At 40.4% G+C, this 13229-nt stretch overlaps 1 protein-coding gene across 4 annotated transcripts in view; it reads right to left on the reverse strand.

Moving 5' to 3' along the window:
• Positions 1–13229, reverse strand: part of MTM1 (myotubularin 1) — a 50130-nt gene that overhangs the window by 28081 nt on the left and 8820 nt on the right. For all 4 annotated transcript variants that reach the window (XM_015413121.1, XM_015413113.1, XM_015413129.1 and 1 more), the window contains exons 2-6: positions 12754–12828; positions 12409–12481; positions 10467–10561; positions 8368–8478; positions 3910–4011 (exon numbers count right to left, since the gene is read on the reverse strand). In XM_015413121.1, the coding sequence (XP_015268607.1) occupies positions 3910–4011; positions 8368–8478; positions 10467–10561; positions 12409–12481; positions 12754–12816 (444 nt within the window). In that variant the 5' untranslated portion in view covers positions 12817–12828. The remainder of the gene's footprint in view (positions 1–3909; positions 4012–8367; positions 8479–10466; positions 10562–12408; positions 12482–12753; positions 12829–13229) is intronic.

Consider the following 13229-nt stretch of genomic DNA (forward strand, 5'->3'; position numbering starts at 1 on the left):
AGTCAGCATGATTCAGAGCTCTCTGGGACTCTGCTTTGTAGACTACTTCTAAGCAAAGCAACTGCGCTTTACCTTTCAAAGTGAGAAGCACCCAACATGCACAAGGGCAACAAGCAGAGCGCACCTCCCTTTGTAAGAGAGAACAGAAAAGCGGCACATGTGTAAAGTGGACTCCACAAAACCAGAGCTAGTGTATCGGGACAAGTGCATGTGAACAGCACATCCCACTTCATAAGAGAGAGCAGAAAAGCAGCACATGTGCAAAATCAGAGCTAGTGGATTGGAGCCAGTGCATGTGAACAGCAGCGATTAGGTGAGCACAGAAATGAACATCGTCATCATTCACTGTGGGATAGTTTCGGCCAGGGGTCATTTCCTGCAGGAGCGCACAGGAGCAGAGCTCCGGCAGTAAAGAGCCCAGGGGTCGGGCACATGCAACAAGCCCTGCCCCCAGCAGCCCTCAGTCAGAGCAAGAAGCATCCAGGTAAGTTGCAGAGCCCCCCCCGCCCCCCGGTCCAAAACAGTCCAATGGCACCTTTAAGACTAAGTTTTATTAAGGTACAAGCTCTCCCTCCTCTGTGAGGACAGATCTGCACATCCCCCCCTCCCAATAGCTAGCAATCCAAAACAGTCCAGTAAAGCCTGAGTGGTGGGGGTTGCCTTCTGACACACTTCCAGTGATGTCAGGGGGTGTGGCATATGCAAATAAGTTATGCTAATGAGCTCCTGCACCTCTTTTTCTTCGAAATGACCCCTGGTTTCGGCAATGCAGAGTGGCAAAGAAACATAGCACAAACAAGCCATTTTTCCAACTTGCACAGCAACAGCCAGCCATTCAATCTGCACTGCCTATTTTCCTGCAGCATGTAACCTTAAGCAGAACTATCTGCCTTGTAGGTTTACACCAAGCCGCCCCCCCTTTAATAATTAAAAATACAGCTTACTACGGATGCAAAGAGTGCTCTACCAGAAAAAAGGCATAATGATACACAAAGATCTGCTTGCTTCAGGAGCTACGCATGAGAAAATTTTATTGTATTATCTTATTTAAGAATCAATCATTTGCTGCTCTGATGTTTGGAAGCTGGGAGGAGAAGGAGGAGTTACCTTATATTTTGTTTCCCTTGCTGACAGAGTTAGTATGTGAACATTAGCATTTATATAAGACAGGGAAAGGGTATGGAGAGAAGAGAGAGATCTGCATTTTGGAATGTTCCTCAGACAGCTCATCTCTTAGTATTTTGTGCACGTGAGAATGTGTATACTCACAGGATTTGGCAATAAAACTTAACAATACTTCTACAAAAATATACTTTTAAAAACTGTACCACTTAGATGTTTTTAAATCAAACTTGTTCAAGGTCTTGAAAAGGAAAAAAAAATAACAATTCTTAAGACACAAAATAGCTTAAGACCACATAACAGGACAAAATCTGTTTTGATTCAAAATGCAGTTTCAATAGTTTCTAAAAGAGTTTATATTCCACAGAAAAGCAGGAACGAGCTCTTCTGCTCATTTCCTAGGGCCTCTCAACATGAGCTGTCAACAATAGATGAATATCTAGCAACTGTGAAGGCTTCATAGTTGGGCACATGTTTAGCATCTAGGGATGATCTCAACTGGCAGATCATTCTGGTGTAGGTCTGTCAATCACTTTTCCTCCTCAAAAAGGGAGAGAAAGCTATCAATTCTACGTGTTGCAAATTAAAAGACAGCTAATGCCTTACTCTAAAATAATCTCTAGCTTGCATATTGAAACTGAAAGAAGTTATGAAGCAGAACAGAAAATAATGTTGGAATTGTTTAAAAAGCCATTCTTCTTGGACAGGTACAATCTGTGAGCATCAAGAGTCCAGGGGTGGAAGATAGGAGAGAGAACATCTGCAACTGGCATTTTAGTCCCCCAGTAGCTCAGGCTCACAGTCTTCAGATAATCCATCTTGTGTCCGAGGGCTCCAGGGCAGGCTGGACCACAAGCCCAAATAGGAAGGGGGGAGGAGTGTTTAGTACAATGCAGGTGTTTTAGCCAAACTGAAGTCAGAGTTGGCACCTTGGTCAACTGTCTATAACTGGACTGCAATCAAGTAATACTTCATGAAGCCAAGAATGCCAAAGTGTCACTTGTAGCTTATCTTTTTAGTTCCAATATAGCGTCATTGGTTGATACAGGTTGTTTTCTTCTAGCCTTGGGGGGGGGGGGCAGCATTATCTTGCTGACAACTTGAACTGCAGGTAACCAAACAGGAACATAAACCGTCAGTCCTCAATGCTTCTAGGATTACCCAGGACTCCACCTCACTTGGTACAAGAATTAGGGAGTAGTCTCCATGCTATTTTGGTTTATTTCTGATTTTATTTCTATTTTTTTAACAATGTTTGACTATAGGCTGACCCTGGAGCTACAACAACAAAAAATAGCTAAATGAAGAACCTTTTACTGTTGACTTTTTATTCTCTATAAGCCATCTTGAACACTATTTAGCAGAATGATGGGGTGAAGGTGTTCTAAATTTTAAAAAATCTTAAGCATTATCTCATTGACCAATTGAGTAAATCCATTTTGCCAAAATATTCAATTCCAAAAAAACTGCTGAGATTCTGTCATTGCCCTCTACTGTTTCCAAAGCAAGACAATATGCTTGTGTGCAATTTAACCCCCCTCCCCTTAAAACAAAATGTCCTGAAATGTTAAACAATACCATATAGTGGAACCTCATTCCAGGAATACCCAGGCAGAGTTTTATTAATCACACTAACAGAACCTGACACTCAAAAAGAACAAACAAAAAAAACCCTTCAGTATTTATGATGAGAGGTATCCAGTGAAAAATGCCAGTGTCCTCTGCCAAGTGCAGACACAAAGATGCTGCATTGTGACAGAGGCATCTGATTGGCCACTGGCCACGATAAACTGCTTACACAAGTTCTTATCAGCAATATATCACAGAAATTCAATCCTGTATCATCTACTGATTATATTATTCACTTGTAATTGGCCATAAAACACACTCTGGCTTAGCACTTCTACTTATCGGCAATGGTGGCTGTCCTTTCTCCACAACATGGAAATCTTGGAGACTTCCCAAGATAGTCCTGCTTTTAGAATCAGTTCATAACATACCAATAGGGAACAAGAAGATCACAAAAAGCTCAGTTTATACACAAATATGTACCACTATCATGATGATCTGCATGAGTGCAAGAACTGCCACAGACCAAATCACCTCAGGCAAAGTTTTCACATCATCTTATCTGCAGTACTACTCAGTTGAGTGATCCCATTCACACATTCAGCTGCACGTCATCATGGCCGCATGTATACATGCAGCCGAATCAGATTAACTGTATCAAGTGGCTTTCAGGGTGTTCGTGTGTGCAATTAATACAGGGAAATCAGCAAAAATTGGATCCCTATGTGCAAGTCTTTAATGTTGTGGTCTACTGTAATGCCACAAATCTCCACTGTGTGTGAACCAGGGCCAAGTGTTAAGTAAACAAGTGATGTACCTGGATGTAGGTACCAGCGTCAAGCCATGTGAAACCAGAAACAAAGGTCCAATGGGCTAAGATGCGAGGTGTTCAGTACAATCAAAACTTAATGTCCCTATATACTAATATGTTTTGCAGTTCTTTTCATTTACTTAACCATGTAAAAGATCACAAACATTTTCGTTTAAAACAGCGAATTCTGAGGAATTAGGTCCTTGATGCAATATTAATATTGCAATCAGTCCTGCTTGGAAGTAACTTCCACCGAATTCACCAGAATTTACTTCTGAGTAAATGCAACTAGGAGTAGGTGACAAGACTCAGGGAGATCATAGTTATTTGTCCAAGGAGTGAGCCAGAAACCAATTAGCTTTTGTTCTTTTAAAAAAGAAAAATATACAGCAAAAAAACCACCTTACCAAGTTATGCGACTGTGGAAAAGCATATTTGGTCAAGACTTCAAATATATCTCTCCTGCTATGACCTTCTTGTTTCAATGCAAAGCGTAAATTTCTCATATCCTAAAATTTTAAACCACAAAGTTAAAAATAGCAAATTGAACACAAACTGATGAGCAAACTTATCCTTAAATCAATTATGCCAGTAAGTTTGGGATATACTAAGGACTAAACTGGCTGATAAAACTCAAATATTCTCCTTTTACTATTCTGTGCAGCAGGCCAAAAACAAAAAATGTACTTTGCATATGAAACATTCTTTTACTCTGAAAAAAAATCAGTAGACATTGACCAAGGCGGCAATCTTATCCCTTCTATCTGCTAGTGGTTCTCTTTATCTGCTGCAGAGATCATTCTCTGCTGCACAGCATGTTCTTCTCATGCTATGTAGTTTTTGGCCCCTTAAAATACCTTGATGATGTGTGAACTGAACACCTAGCATCAGATGAAGGCATGCTTTGCAGTGGAGAACTGCCTCTGCAATGGATGAACAGGAGTACCAGCAAAAAGAAGGTAAAGAATTCAAGCCCAAGTATACATAGGCCCCTGCCACACGGGGGGGAAATTGATGCAGCCAAAGTGCGGCTTTCTAAAGCCGCACCAAAAGAAACAGGCGGCGGTGGGATAAGATGGATCCCGTGAGCCGCCGCACAGTTGCTCCCTGGCACGATCAGATGCTGGGGAGAAAGCCACAGAAGGGAGCGCAAGGCAGCCAGCTGCACATGTGTGCTCATGCGCAGTTCGGCTGGGAGCCTCGAATGCTCCTGAAGACAGGCGTGCTGGCGATCCCACGGCCGCGCTTGCTGCGCCGTTTCAGGTAAGTTCTTCTCTTTTGCTGGTTCTTTTTTTCAGCGCATTTTTGGCCTGAAGGGCCGGATCGGGGACAGGTGCGCGCCGCTTCCCAGATGTTGCGGTGTGCTCGTGCCCGTTTGCTGCGCCCCCGATCCGTCCCTCTTCCGGCCCAAACCTCCCGTGTGACCAGGGCCATAGTTGGTCTTTCATAGTACAGTACTAGGCAAACAGATACCTTTACATTTCTACTGAACCAGTACCGACAACACAAATCCTAAATTTTAAAACTGCAATTTATCAGCAAAGAAAAACAGATGACGATAACCAGATGAACAGAACAGCAGTCAACTGCTATCAAATCCACAACCTTGGCAGGAAGAGCAATTTTGAAACTGTAATATACTTTCATTCTGCCCACCCAGCCAGGATCGCCTACTTCATCTTCACATTCCCAGTGTGTTTCCCATCCATAAACTGCAATGACACAGAAAGTACTCCAACAAATTCTTATTCTCCTGATCCCTGGCTTTAGGTCTCCTTAGACAGCCCAAGTTCCCCACTTTGAGGTAGTGGAACTCCCTTGGCAATTTCAACATGGCTCCATGGTATGAAACCTGCTCCCCTGTGTTTCCTAACAGATATCAAGATCAAAGAGGGGCCATTACAGTGAGGTCAGGACATAGTCGCCACTTTGGCAAACTGACAGGTCAAACTGGGTTGGATCCCTTCTAAATTTTTCAACTGCAGAATGGAACTTTCCTCCCTCCAGCTTATTGATCTCCATGAACTGCTGCTCCTGGGAGACAGGGAACACTGATCAATGGCAAGAGGTGGTGGTGCCTGCACTGGGAAGGGGGACTTGGTGAAAACTACTGCATTAGACTGGATCCAACCCATAATGTCAGCTCTCCACAAGTCAAAGCAGGCCTCCAACTGGCTGCTGATACACAATTTGGGAGCAACATTAAGCTAATCTACTCAGTAAGTACCATGTTATCCAGTGGGTGCTACTAAAAGGAAAGCATCCTTAGCCTGCAGCCATTTTTATTTAAACATTGTTTTTATCTGACTATAACTTTATGTTCCTCTTTTAATTACAGTGAGCTGCCTTCAAAGCCCTTGATCAAAAGGCAGATGTAACGGACTACTGTTTTTAAGAGGCTTAGAAGTGCTGTACCAACAACTAGAGGACTGTGAAGGGTTAATTCTTCACAGAGCCAGAGAGCCTTGACTGATTGACAACTCTAAGCAATCTGATTGGTTAGCATCAGCTGAGCAAAAAAAAGAAAAGTTTTGTGAGAGCTGGATGCTAAGGAGATTCAGATAGATTCCTGTCTTAACTAAGTCATATATGGAGATCATCTGAAAATAGCTCTGAGAGAAAAAGGGTTTAATGCTGATCCAGTCAGATTTCTAACTTACGTGAACGCAGTCTGAATTCAGCATTAGTTAAGAGCAGTTTGAACACAGACAGAGAACTGGGGGAAAGTTTGACAAGGAAGTTTGGGTAGTACTAGTAGACAAGACTACCATTCATTCAGGCCAAAGGAAAGGGGATAGATCTTCTAGAGAGCCCGCTGGGGAGGGCGGGGTACAAATCTAATGAATGAATGAATAAATAAATAATTAAGAAGATTCCATACCTAGTCATACAGGGAGAGTTACCTCTGATGAGTACAGAATTCCCTGGTCTGATGTGTTTAGAAACTGCCTGTCACTCAAAAACTCAAGAAGAGTCCTGGTGTTCCAAAGAGAAGGGGTTTGGGTACTGGGAAGAGGGTTCCAGCCTTCTGGGCATCAAAAAGAGTCAGCAAACATACAAATAAAATGAATTCGAGTGTTTGGAAAAACACTGGGAACAGAAAACACAAAGCTGTGTAGAGATGCTAAAGTATACAATTACTCACAAATTGTGTCCAAATAGTGTAATATATGACAATAAAAATGCAATATGAATCAATGCAAGGTACAAAGTACTATATAACAATACAGTCCAAAACAAAGGTTCAAAGCAATAGATTGACGAAATTTCCAGATAAAATATTTGTTTTGTGAGTCTTCTTCTGAACAGGACTGACGTATAATTTCAGACTATAAATAAAATACATGTAATTTTAATCAATTGTATAATTTGAATCAATTGTATTAATTTTATTAATTTTATATATTATTTATTTAGTAGAAGTAATACATTGAGGCTACATTCTTATTTGTCTTTGAAATATGGTTAACACGATGGCTTGACATCAGTATTTTGATATGCTCTGCAGACATTTACAAGAATTGTTTTTTCTGAAGATTGTTAGTGAGTGCTTGTCTGTTTGTATATGTCTTAGATATTGTATTAAATGTGTGATAGTAATGATTACTATTTTATTCTTATAGATTTGCTAACTGTATACAGCCTCACTCTACAAATGTTAAAAATGATTCTTGCAGGTAATTTTATTTTGTTATAAAATAATATATATAAAATTAGTAACATTTATACAATCTATAAAATTATAAAACTGATTAAAATTGCATGTGTTTTATTAATAGTTTGAAGTTATACTATTCAGAAGAAGACTCACGAAACGAATATTTTATCCGGAAATTATCCGGAAATTTTGTCAATCTATTGTTTTGGACCTTTGTTTTGGATTTTATTGTTATATAATAATATAGTACTTTGTACCTTACATTGATTCATATTGCATTGTTATTATCATATATTACAGTATTTGGACACAATTAATGAGTAACCATTTACTTTAACATCTATACACAGCTTTGCGTTTTCTCTTTTTTATTTATCTGTGGCTGTGGTTCTCTTTTTTTTGGAAAAACACTGGAACAAAAGCCTCTCAATATATAGATCTAAGTAACTCTGAATAATTTAAGAACCTCTCATTAGTCTGATACATAGAACAAATGTCTGTGCTTGCACTAGCTTTACCTCCGTTATTTCAACCTCAGATTCCACCAGATCTTTCCCTTCGATATTAAATAAAATCTTTTCTTATTTTTGAATTTTTAAAAGCATCTCAAGTGCCGTTTTCAAAGGTTTAAGTTAAAGGGAAAGTCCCTTCCCTCAGGTTGCTGGGCTGAGCAAATAGTCAAAAATATATCTTACTGACAGGGTGGGACAGTCAAAGTTTCTTCAGGAGAGAAGAAAACACATTACCAGGGCTGCTCAGTGAGGGGGACAGAAAAATGGAGGAAGAATCTTGCCTCTGAGGGAGGGAAGTGTTTGAGGTCCATCATAGCAGGATTTGGGGGGGTTTGCCATCAAGTCACAGTTGACTTATGGCGACCCTGTAGGGTTTTTCAAGGCAAGAGACATTCAGAGGTGGTTTGCCATTGCTGCCTCTGCAGAGCAATCCTGGTATTCCTTGGTGGTCTCTCATCCAAATACTAAGGCTGACCCTGCTTAACTTCCAAGATCTGATGAGATCAGGATAACCTGGGCTATCCAGGTCACAGTAAAGGCAGTGTCTGATTTTTAAATTACTAAACTATGCAAGACTGCACAACTCAAAATTTAAGAATCAGTTTCTTTTTAACAGACTGAACTATTTCCCACCAAAAAATTGTGTGCTGCAATAAGCTGAACATTTTTTCAGCAAGAATTATTTTAAATCTTACCTTACAAGTAATATCTAATCCATACGAGTTTTCTCCTCTACTTGAAGCTCCTCCCATTTTCTCAATCCTTGAAATTACACCCAAAGGAACATCTAACACCACAACAGGATCCTAATTAGGCAAAAGATAAAGTGACTTCTTCTAACAATTCACATTTACATATTTTTTGGGGAAAAACATATTTCTTTGAAGTTTTGCCCTGCATCATACACATTATGTTAATTTAATGTAAACTGCCTCCCTGTGATAAAGAGTAAGCTTCACAATCACATAAGTGGTTATTTGCATACGCAGAAAATATAGTGTGAGGAGCTGCTGGAAAAAGCAGCATTTCACATTTGTACTATAAACCCAATTTCACGTCTGTGCATTTGAAAAGCACTTGTGAGAAAATTACCTCAGTCCTATACCTCAGATACCATACTCTCCAGCCAGCCATTTAAGATCTGTCTCTCAAGTCCTACTCTCTGTGGCCCAGCCTTTGGAGGTGAGATGAGGCAGGTGGTGACCACAGATAGGAAATTTTCTGTGGTGGGACCTTGCCTTTGGAATGCCCCACCACCACCTTGAGGCACGCCTGGCAACCACTTTACCTTCTTCCAGGCTCCAAGCCAAAACACATTTTTTTACTCAGGCTTTTAATGATGGGTTTTTATCTGATCAGCTTTTTAATGGCCTGCTCTTGTTTTGTGGACAGTTTTTAATGCTTTTTTTGTCAGCCACCTTAAGCAGGACTCTGAAGAGATGGCATAGAAATATTCTAAATAACATAAATAAAATATATTATGAGGCAACACTCTCTATTCGTGCTTTAAAACAGGGGTTCCCCAAGGTGGTGTCTTTGGGAGCCATGGTACCCACCGACACCTTTCCTGGTGCCCACCTAGTGTTTTTGGGAAGTGGGTGGGGCCAGGCAGGGCCTTTGCCCAGCAAGGCTTCTGACTGCTGTGAAGATTGTTTTAAATGTTACTTTGGTGGCAGCTGCCACCACAGCACAAGGATCTACAATGTGTTACTGAAGTTAAGCCATGGCAATCATTTTGTGGCTGGCTCCACCTCCTGTGGCAGCCAGCCATTTTGTAACAGCCATTTTGTTTCTGTACCCACCATGCTATGTTAGAATTACAAATGTGCCTGCAGGCTCCAATACAGTTTTCTATAGCAGAAAGAAACAGCCCAGGATGGTGCCTTTATAATGGAACAGGATTGTCTTCTACTGCATTGATCATTCTAGGTATTATCCTGTTTCTACTGCATTGTCTTCAGCCTTTGTAATTTCACTTACTACTTTTTTATAGTATACCTTGCCTTAGGCAGCTTGTTGTTCATATTGTCTTAATTCTGTACTACTGCACTGTGTATTAGACGTCTTATCCTGTAAGGGTGCATTACTTCTGTTACCTGCCTTCAGTCTTGGCAAGAAAGGCGGCCTATAAATAAAATAAACAAAATAATATCCCCAACCAATGTTCCCTCTAAGCTGTGGAGTTTTGTGAGCAAAAATCCTACTTTGTGAGCTACTGGCATTAAAGCTGTGAGCGAGCGATTTGGCTCTTGCATAAAATCAGTTTCCTTGGGAGCCCTACTTCCTGCGCTAAGACAAACATGTGTGAGCCAGAGACTAAAAAACTGTGAGCTGGCTCACATTGACTCAGCTTAGAGGGAACCCTGTACACAATTCAGGTTATAGGGTTCTTTTTCATTCAGAGTGTTTTCTGTGTTGCTCTCGGCAATTACCAAAGGCAAATGTCAACTGAATAAATTCAAGAAAAACCACTTCGAAGAGGTACGCTTTGGAATTTTTGCCCAAAGGACATGGGAAACCCAGCAAGTTGAGTACTACTTCAAAAACCCACCCAGAGAACGTTCACCTTGCCTCATCCTTACTGCCATTTTATCACATTATGCAAATTCTACTTTTTTACGAGAGCCTTTGAAGTCTATGCTGCTTGGTAAAAACTGGGCTGATAGTAAGTCTTCATGATGCTGGTTTTAACTCACTGGCTGATACTACAAGTTTATGAGAGTTTTCGTATAATCCACCCAATGTAACCAGTTACTCCCATTGCAAGTACAGTATGCCGCTAGAGAGTACTTACCGATTCCACACTTCTCAAGTACAGTCTGTAGTTTGTTATGTACACTCTTCCTTTAATGGGGCCATTAAATGGACACATGTAAATGACTTCCTTGTCTGTGGAATAAACCATAATTGTATACTTACGATGACCAAATATGTTCAAGAGAGCCTTTCCATCTTAAAAATAAACAACAAGCAACTGCCTTCAATAGAAATAAGCAATAGAACAAGAGAACCCCTTATAAGACCAAAAGGCCTTCATTTCATGTCAATTTAAGTACAGAACCGAAGACACAAAGCAGAGACCCACACAAACCATGTGCCCAACACAGGACTTTGGATCTGCGTTTCCTCCACAGCAGCTTCTGCCTCGATACAACATGGCAAACTACTTTAAAATTCAAAGGACTGTAAAAAGTGGAATGTGCTAAGAAATTTTTCAAAAATCACAGTAATATTCTAAGTTCCTTGGTGCATCTAAAGCAGTTCTTTGGCTCCTAGTCTACTCTGATTTGTATTTTAGCATTTCCTTGCAGCACAGCCATATAAGAATGATGACAGGAACCTCTCTGACATTCATTTCACAAAAGAATGTTCATAAATTTTAAAGCAGCATCAGGCGATAAACCTGCAAGACTGAAAAAAGCCATCTCACTGACAGAGCTTCCCTATCACCTAACGCAAACATATGCGTATACTACAGAGTTAAAAACCAGTTGTTTCCTCTTCTTTGGGAACTCTGGGAAGTGTTGTTCTAGAGATCTCTTTGCCCTCTCACTAAACTTGGGTGGAATTCATATAAGCATATAGTGCAAATATAAGCACTGTTTTCAATAGAAGCAATCCAAGCATATAAATAAATACACAAAACACGTTAAAAACCAACAAGGGATGCATGCACATACTCTGTCTTAACATTCCACTGGTTACACCTGCACTGAACAGAAACTTTTAGTTTTGATCCAATTTGTTTTGGTTTATACATCATATACCTGATTTTACACTCAATTTTATTCACGAACAAGGCAGGAACATTCGTAAACACTCATGATTAAAAAAGAAACCCAGTATATTCCATATCAAACCGAAAAAACGTTCATGAGATATTCCATCCTTTAAGTCGGGACTAGCCATTCCACTGCTTCTCCAGTTTATTTAGCTATTTATACCCTGCCTTTCTCCCTAATGGGAACTTAAAAGTGGCTTACAACATTCTCCCTTCCTCCATTTTATCCAAACAAGAACCCTAGAAGAGTTCTAGGATGAGAGAGGGAGGGACTGGCCTAAGGTCACCCAGTAAGCTTCCATTGTAGGGCTCTCTTTCGGCTGTGCTCTTGCAGAGTGCAGGGGGTTGAACTAGATGACCTGCAAGGTACCTTCCAACTCTAACATTCTATGATTCTATGATTGCACAGTGAGGTCTCCAAGGTTCTTAATCAGACAATATAACCACTATGCCAAGCTGGCTCTCATTAGCAGGAGTCCAGCTCAGTCAAAGACAGTTGAAATATCCAATCCATAATAGCATGCCCGACTGACTGCTCTAGACAATCTACAGAGTACGTTTTGTAAAGTCATTCTACTTTAGCTCCTTCTTACTTGTGGTTTCCATAGAAGGAGATCTCAGATATCATTCACCACACTGGAAGTACTACAAAATGCTGTTCGTTCTCATCTCCTACCTTAAACACATCACACTCCCTCAGAAGTGAAAATAATTTCTTATGGCTCTTTTGCCTTTGTTGAAAAAAGTCTGCTTAAGAGCAGCCCAACTTCTTCATGAGTGGCAGGCTCTCAACGTTCTTTCTACTGGTGTTCATTCTACTTTTAAGATGCAGGATCACTCATGCATAACATCCCTTTCTGTCATCCAAGGTGGTACACTAGAGTCCACATGCTGTTTTTGGACATTTGAGCTGGCTCCTGGAATTTTCGGTTATGTGCTTCAGTCGTCTTTTTACCTGTGATTCTCATTTCCCCTGGTATACGAGGTATTTCTTCATTGTGTTCCCAGTTAGTTCCATCTTTCATAGGCTAAAGGAGAAATAATGATAGCAAAACATGAGCTCACACTACGCTGTGCAGTTTGGCAAAATCCTGAATATGTAAGCCTCAAACTCCAATTAGAACCAGGAGTCAAGAAGTTACACAGGCCTGTAGCACAGCCGTGGGACTTCGTCCTACATCTGGAGGCTCAGCTTAAAAGAATAATACATTGCAAAACTAAAGATGTTACTAACTCAGGTTCTCAAGTACAAAACTAAGACTATTTAGATATCCTGCGAGTTTTAACAAGACACACTAACCTTTTTAATTGAGGAGTTCTCCAAAGAGCTTGAATTGCACCTAGGTGTAGAGGAGGAGGCCATACTGCGGGGGATCTGTTGAGAAAGCAGGAACAGATAATGTAAATTTTCGTTGGCTGCATACCTTATTAGAAACAAAAGCTGTGCGATCTGGGGAAGGGGGGCAGAGACCCTTGAGTGCCTCCATTTTACTTATTGTAGTCACAGTACTTGAAAGCTTCCAAAGATCTCACATGTTCTTATCCTAAATTTATTTGGAAAATGAATTAAAATATCAAAGGTAGTTTTAGCAACAGTGGCTAGCCAAGCCAATACAAAACAGAATGTTTAAAGAATAGAAACGATGAAAGCTAATATTTAAATGCCTGTAAATTTTCCATTTGGGGGAAAAAAATCAGAAAGGATTGAACAGTTTTCTCCAAACCATTTTAGCAAGGTTAAGACACAAACACACAGGGAAAAGGAGGAGTAGGAAA

This window comes from Gekko japonicus, unplaced genomic scaffold (genome assembly GCF_001447785.1).
Source record: "Gekko japonicus isolate JY-2015 unplaced genomic scaffold, Gekko_japonicus_V1.1 scaffold905, whole genome shotgun sequence".
NCBI classification, from domain to species: Eukaryota; Metazoa; Chordata; class Lepidosauria; order Squamata; family Gekkonidae; genus Gekko; species Gekko japonicus.